Source organism: Sciurus carolinensis, chromosome 5, assembly GCF_902686445.1.
Source record: "Sciurus carolinensis chromosome 5, mSciCar1.2, whole genome shotgun sequence".
Taxonomy (NCBI): domain Eukaryota; kingdom Metazoa; phylum Chordata; class Mammalia; order Rodentia; family Sciuridae; genus Sciurus; species Sciurus carolinensis.
In genome coordinates this window covers 91196477-91204157 of record NC_062217.1, presented here as the reverse complement: position 1 = coordinate 91204157, position 7681 = coordinate 91196477, and the positions used below count along the sequence as shown (strand labels likewise).

The following is a 7681-nucleotide window of genomic DNA, read 5'->3' as shown; positions in this document are numbered from 1 at the left end:
AACAGGAATGTTTGCCCAAGGAGAGGCTAACATGACTTTGAGCCCTGAGAAATAACTGTCAAGTCAAGAGACATTTGGATTGCTCTATCACAGGGTTCAACCATCTTTTCAGAGAAATATACAAAGTACAGATTCCTTTATCCTGATGGATCCAGCTTCTAAGGCCTGGCCACTAAGCAAAGAGCTGGGCGGGGGTTGGGGGAGTGCCTGAGAGTTGGTCAACTCTCTCGCAAGCACTGGCCTCCATGATAAACAGTGTAGGCTGAGAGTTTGGAAGCAATAAGAAGACTGGTTAGTTCAATGAATGTACAGTAGTGGCAGGGTAGGGAGATAAGTAGTTATTAACGGATGTCTTAAGAAGCTTACATTTCTAACAGGGACTGGTATAAACACAAAAATTGTTCTGATAAACTCTTCTAGAAGGGTCGAATGTTCATATCACTCTAGACCCCAATTCTTGGTTCAGGACTAATACAGCAAGTGAAGGCTTAAGTTTCCCTTAGTTTGACCATCTCATGGAAGTTTCTGAGGCAGTTACTTCCTTCAAAGGAACCAAGAATCTTTCCAGTAATTCACTTCAGAAACCTGGACACTACAGCTTTCACTCTGCATTTAAGATACAATTATCTGATTTTCCCTGCCAAGGATAATATTTCTAATAGTAGTATGTACACATTTGAGACTTTCTGTACATATGGCTAAATGTTTAATCAGAATGATTGCCTCAATTTTACACATGGATAAAAATGTCCATTTTCTAACTCTCCTTTGCAGTCTTCGCCATTCAGTAGTTAGAGGGAAAGTTTTGTTTCAATTTTAAAATGAATAGTCAATCTAAATCTGCGTGTTTTTCTTTTAATTGTGGTGGGGGTTTAGGGAGGAAGAGACAGAGTTGCTGTGCTTGGCCATATTTCTATTGAAATGTTTTTTCTTACTGATTTGTATGGCAATTGCTAATATTTTCCCAGATTTTCATGTGTTAACTTCATTTAGTGACATTTTAGTCACACAAGAGTGCTGGATTTTAACCTTTTTATGCCCTGTTTCTGCCTTTGTTACCATACTTATGGAAGACTTTCTATGCCAAGATTATAAAACTATTAATCCATATGTTCTTCTGGGCCTTTTATAGATCTGTGTCTCACAATTTGCATTTAATCATCTGGAGGTTATCTTGGTGTAGTCATTAGGTAAACGTTTAACTTCACTTTTCCCCCCAAATAGCTAGATTTTTGTCATAACACCATTTATTGAATTATCTTTCCTTCCCCTAACATTTTGAAATGTCTATGAAGGGCTGGGGAGATAGCTCAGTTGGTAGAGTGCTTGCCTCGCAAGCACAAGGCCCTGGGTTCAATCCCCAGCACCACAAAAAAAAAAAAAAAAAAAAAAAAAAGAAATGTCTATGAAGTTGGGGGATTAATTTTGTGACAAGCTTTCAACCCTACACTGCTGATGGGGTTTTCCTTCAGCGCTCACTTACCACCCTCCTTTCTGCTGAATAACTGCCTTCAAATGTGGATTGTGGCTGAGGACATGGTCCCATTTAGGATCCTGCCAAGATTGGTGTCTGTCTAGGGAGAGCTGGGTCTCATCTGAATCTCATCAACCCCAATCTTAACCACTCTCTCCCCGACTTTCCATTCAATGTATCTACTTTCCTGAGACCCCCTAAGAAATTTTCTGCAGATTTATGAGAGAAACATGACTATAGTTCCCCTTCATAGCCACCTCTTCCCACCAAATCTTTGGTATCTACCTTCATGCCAGGATCTGAAACTTGTCCTAGTCCTACAACTGGTCTTGGTCTCAGCGGGACCAATATACCTGGAGTGACTTCAAGGTACTTGGTGCAAGGGAAATGATTCCTGGCCCTGAGGGAGGACACATGCATCTTCACCCACACAGAGCCCTGGAAAGTGGGGAGCCATCACACAGGACTACCTCAACAGACATAAGGACTGAGACTTAATGTGTGCCTCCTGAGCTTTAGAGAATAGTAATGTCTGCGGCTGGATTCTGGCACTCTAGGAAATGGTTTCCTCTCCGTAATCCTTGAGGTCCATGTAGAAGTATATTTTCTGCATTCGCGAAGTACCACCACCGGAGGTCGCCGGCCGTGCCCAGCTGCATTCTCCAGGCTCTGTGGTTGTCCCTGGGCTCCTACCCTGTCCAGAATCCCAAAACTTGTCAGTGGCCGCGTCTACATGGGAATTCAAGACAATTCCGCAGCCTCAGGATATCTCACTCTTTATTCCTGGTAAGAATTCTTATAAAATGGATCAGAGGTGTGTTCCAAATTCTACGTTTGAAACGTTGCTCCAAGTTTGCCCACGCAGTAACTCAACACATAACCTCTAAAGAACCAGAGGTTTTATCACCTGCTTGGCCCCAGAACTTTTACTCTACCACGAAACCTTGCCAGCACCAGGGCGCCCGACTTCCTAGCCTAGGGGTCCCACGCCGCGTTAGCCCCCGGGCGCCCTTTCACCCCACGCCGCCCAGTTCTCGCGCGCCACAGACTACGCTTCCCAGAGTGCCCCGGGCCGCGCGCGGGCTCCTGGGAGCTGTGGTCCGGCCGCCGCGCGGCGCTGCAGCTGTGGGCTCGGCGCCGGCCTTTGTCTATCTGCGGGCGCGCGCCGCTGCGGTGAGTGAGGCCGCGGACGGGTCCGTGCGCCCGGGCAAGGCGGGGCCGCGCTGTCAGGCAGCCGCCTCTGGGCCCTCCGCGCGGCCGCGAGCAGGCCGGGCCCTGAGGGGAGCTGCCGGCGGCCCACAGAGAAGCGTCCACTGGGCTGGAAGCAGGACGCTAAGTCCAGGACGCAGGGCGGGCCCTGGGGCCTGCGGCGGGCGGGGAGGGTCTGCAGCGCGTAGGTGGGCCCCTGGGACCCGGGTGTCGGCTGGGCAAGGCATTCGCGAAGGCCTCGAACTCCGCAGAGGAGGGAAGGGGACACAGACAGGTGCAACCCCGCCGTCAGGGTTCCAGAGAGGGACAGGAAGAAGACACGGGTCCCTAGGGAGGTGAGGAGACCATTCTGGGTGGAAAATAAGGAAAAGTCGAACTGGAGTTGGGTGTGTGCACCCCCACCACCCCCGAAGCTGCTAATCCTGGAACTCTGCCCCAGGAGTTCCCCCAGATGACAGTTTATCCCTTCCTCTAGTCTCCTCCTGATGAGAACTCTAGATTTCAGGCCTTAAATCTGTAGACCTAGTCGGAGATCTCTCACATTTAGATATTTTATTCTCCTCCTTGATAAGAATGATATTAATCTGTTCTGTGAATGAGGAAACAGGGCAGTTTGGTTACTTGCCCAGGTCAAACACTGGGGGAGCCAAGGCAAAAGTCCCAGTCTCTAGGGTCCTAATTCTGAGCTTTTTCCAAAGGCTACAATAGCATTTCTGATAGGAAAAGCAGTATATTCTGTTATAAAACCAGTTTCTTCCAGAATTTGGCTCTTCAGACTTGTAATCAAGAGAGAGAACAATGACAACTTCCCCTTATTAATCAAGAAGGTTCTGGAGACACAACTGAATTGTTACTTGTTGAAGACTTCACAGCAGGTGAAGATGGAGAGCTGTAGGTTCTACCCACTTGATCTGACTAAAGCCTATTTTCTGAAGTCCCCAATGACGGGAGTCCAACCCCATGCAGCAGGTACCATGTACTTTTCCACTGATTCTTGGTGGATGTGCAGTTTTTCATCCGTAATACCTTGGCTCCCAAATGAATGTGCTGGCACTCTTACAGGGAAGTTCCTTCATAGCTTGTGTTCCAGGTTGGAAGTATATCCTCCAACTTCCTGGTCATCACAACATATAGCTAAATATGTAGTTGTCAAGAACGGCCAGGTACTTGGTTAACAAGACAAAGAATTGTAGCATCATAATGCTAATTCCTTAAATCAGGAGTCCAGCATTTTGATAGGACATATTAAAGAGGAACAAAGATTATACATTAAATCACTGCATAAGTAAAGTGTAACAATTCAGTAATTAGGGTCCTGAAGTTAGAAGGAATATTCCAAAAGGGGAAAAAGTAGAGGAGAGAGGGGTGAACCTGGGTCTAAAACATCTTAAGAATTGTTCAAAGTTAACATGAAATCCCTTGTTTGGTTCTTATAAGAGAAAACAGAAAGGAGCCAGTCATGAAAGCAGAAATGTTGGTTTTTAGGATTCTGAATTTTTGGGGCTTAGAAAATAACAGGCAGCAGTTAGGAAGCGGAAGAACCCAGTCTCATGCCAAGATCAAAATACAAATAGGAGTGACCATTAAGTGGGGATTGGCAGAAAAAAATACATATTTGTGTTCTTTGCTTTCCTGCTTCCCGTTTCCTTCTGGACTCATTTCTGTGTGGTTCTGCTACCTTTGAGTGTACTTTATAGCAACATTATACATGACTGTGGTTATATCAAGCAATCAAAATGTCTTGTTTCTACTCATACCCCCAACAGTTCCTGTTTATCCTTCACACTTAAAAATTCTGCCTTTTCCTGTTTGTTGTTTTGTTTTTATTTTTCCCTCCTTAGGTGCTTAAAAACAGCCTATGGAAGAATTACATGAAGAGGTGGTGGTTAAGATCATAGAGCAGGAGTGGACATGTTTGGATTCCCAACAGCTACCCTGCTGGACTGTCATGGAAGATATGCCCAGAATGTAGCATTTTTCAGTGAGTGAGTCAGCTGGTGGCTGGAATGTCTTCAGCACAAATACTCAGAGTCCATGTCCTCAGCACTGATCCTCAATCTGAGGAAGCAGAGGAGACATTCCTTTGATGGAGCTCACTGTTCCTAGGGTTTACAGAAAAGCCTGCAAGCTAGAGTTAGAAATAGTCCAAACAGAGCAAGAGACATGGTGGTAGACTTGAAGTAGTCTCAGAATGAATGAGTACCTTTAACTGTTAGCACTATCACTGAATAAGAATAGGGCAGGAAACAAGGAGAAAATTTCCATAGATGAATGAAAAGAGTGATGACTGGACCCATATTTAAAGCACAAAAGAGACTCAGATATAGCCGAGTATTGGAAAATACTATCTATACCTGTATGTAAAGTTTGAGAATAACTTCCAAACTAAAATTTATTTTAGTTCTACCATAGCTTGAATAAACTGAAAATAGTATAGATTTTAAAGGAAGGAATGTCAGATTCTATAATTGTCCTGGCTAGATTTTAATATCAGATAAGTTACTTAACTTCCTTAAGCTCCAGGCTCTTCATCTGTAAAATGGAACAATGAGCTCTGACTTGTAGGGTTGCAGGTACTAGAGACAATAGATGTATAATGCCTAGGATTATATATTTTCTGAGGTCATAGAGCTTACTCCACTGTTAAGAGCAGATTGTGGAACAGGGTGGACTTTTCATGAAACTAAAGCAGTTTGTACCTCACATGCTTTGGTCTCTTCAGAACCCTTTGCCTGATTTTATATATGTATATATATATATATATATTTTTTTTTTTTTTTTAAAGTGGTGCCTCTAAAGTTTAAAAAAAAAAAAAAAAAAAACCTGTACAAGCTGGATCCACACTTGTTTAGAAATCAGAAATCAGATAAACTGGGGCTGGGTAGATAGCTCAGTCGGTAGAGTGCTTGCTTTGTAAGCACAAGGCCCTGGGTTCGATCCCCAGCGCCCAAAAAAAAAAAATCAGATAAACTTGAGTACAGGCCTCTTGTGTGATCCTGCATTGTTCCTTGATTTTCAGAGCCTATCTTCTTACCTATAAAATAGAGGTAATTTTGTCTACCTCACAAGATTATTTGGAAGGCTAAATTAAATGTAGAGGCAGTACACAGCTATGAGTGTTCCAGAGATTAGAACCCACCTCTAACTTATTTAGCTACATGACCTTGATAATCTCCCTATGCTCTCTTTTCCTGATCTGTAGCAATCTCATAGGATTAAATTATTTCAGGATTAAATTATCTATGCAAAGTTCATAGTATAATGCCTGGCATATAATAAGCACTCAAACAATTGTTTCTTTTTTCCATATTCTTCTCACTCAGCATATTGGTGCATTTTACATAACTTCCCTCTCATTTTATCAGATGTGATGACAGAAGCTCACCACAAATATGATCACTCTGAGGCCACAGGATCCTCAAGCTGGGATTTCCAGAATTCTTTCAGAAGAGAGAAGCTGGAACAAAAATCCCCAGATTCTAAGACACTACAGGAAGATTCACCTGGAGTGAGACAGAAGGTCTATGAGTGCCAGGAATGTGGAAAATCCTTCAGGCAAAAAGGTAGTCTGACATTACATGAGAGAATCCACACTGGTCAGAAGCCCTTTGAGTGCACCCATTGTGGAAAAAGCTTCAGGGCCAAAGGCAATCTTGTTACACATCAGCGAATACACACGGGAGAGAAGCCCTATCAGTGCAAGGAGTGTGGGAAAAGCTTTAGTCAGCGAGGTAGTCTGGCCGTCCATGAGAGACTCCACACTGGACAGAAGCCCTATGAGTGTGCCATTTGTCAGAGAAGCTTCAGGAATCAAAGTAACCTTGCTGTTCACCGAAGAGTTCACAGCGGTGAGAAACCCTATAGGTGTGATCAGTGTGGAAAAGCTTTCAGTCAGAAAGGAAGCTTAATTGTTCACATTAGAGTTCACACAGGCCTAAAGCCCTATGCCTGTACCCAATGCAGGAAGAGTTTCCACACCAGGGGTAATTGTATTCTGCATGGCAAAATCCACACAGGAGAGACGCCCTATCTGTGTGGTCAATGTGGAAAAAGCTTCACTCAGAGAGGAAGTCTGGCTGTGCACCAGAGAAGCTGCTCACAAAGGCTCACCCTTTGAACATTCTATTTAAAGGAAGTTCTCTTTATGAATTAAGAGTATAAAACCCTCTGTGATTGGGCGCCTATCCAATTCTATGGAATGAATGGAGAATATTCCAAGAAGACCAGCATTGGATAGGGCAAACAGACTTTTTTCCTTATGCTCAGATGAGAATAAAAAATAAATGTCTTGTTTATCATTATCATGTATTTTTCATAATTTGTTATTTTTTTTTCATATTTTGACCTAATTACCCAGGGTACCCTCATTAATCTAGTGTCACACTAGAGATTGAGTATAGCAGATACAGATTTTAAATTTGTATTTGATATCATCAGCCTTTAAAATATCAGTCTCTTATCAACCCCAAGGTGACTTTCTTCTCTACATATTCAAGTTAATAATTGTTTTGCATTCAAGACCAGTAGGTGGAACACAAGGGGAAAATTTAATTAATAATTCTCTTTGAACATTTCATTACCTGGATAATGAATAATTACCTCAATAACCCATTCTAAAAAAACTACTCCTGTCCATAGCAGAGGACTTAGCCTTTTCTTACAAAAGAAGTTTCCTTTACAAGACTACAAAGATTTGGAGTTTGTACATTGAGACTTCCTTCAGTCCTCCACTCCTAACAGTGATAATTTGCCTGTACCTAAAGAGCAGACAAGTACAATCTGTGCTATTTTTTAGGAATCCTGAACTGATTATTATGCCCTCTTAAAGAGCTTTCTGTTCTCTGAAAAACATAATGACCTTCCCTCCCTCTCTAGCAACAATAGCAATACCTTGGGGTTAGGGTCACCTAGAAAGGACATAAGTGTCCTTATTACTAAGCCTAGACTTTTAGTTTGTAATCAGTTATGATATTCCACTCTCCTAACAATACTCTCCTC

General features: G+C 43.0%; 1 protein-coding gene across 9 annotated transcripts; it reads left to right on the top strand.

Moving 5' to 3' along the window:
- Positions 1-2541: 2541 nt before the first annotated feature.
- Znf32 (zinc finger protein 32) lies at positions 2542-6984 on the top strand. Of its 9 annotated transcripts, none has more exons than XM_047552998.1 (4): positions 2568-2647; positions 3434-3652; positions 4525-4664; positions 6049-6984. In XM_047552998.1, the coding sequence occupies exons 3-4, from the start codon at positions 4595-4597 to the stop codon at positions 6798-6800; spliced, it is 822 nt and encodes a 273-aa protein (XP_047408954.1). In that variant the 5' UTR covers positions 2568-2647; positions 3434-3652; positions 4525-4594; the 3' UTR covers positions 6801-6984. The 9 variants fall into 9 exon arrangements, with proteins under 9 accessions (XP_047408960.1, XP_047408954.1, XP_047408956.1 ...); XM_047553000.1 differs by having other exon boundaries at positions 2630-2647; positions 3511-3652; XM_047552999.1 differs by lacking the exon at positions 2568-2647 and adding an exon at positions 2656-3018 and having other exon boundaries at positions 3508-3652.
- Positions 6985-7681: the final 697 nt, after the last annotated feature.

Coding starts and splice junctions, on each gene's coding strand:
- Znf32 (XM_047553004.1), top strand. CDS start 4,595: ATGTTTGGATTCCCAACAGCTACCCTGCTGGACTGTCATGGAAGATAT. Junction 4,665..6,048: donor CCAGAATGTAGCATTTTTCA/GTGAGTGAGTCA, acceptor TCATTTTATCAG/ATGTGATGACAGAAGCTCAC.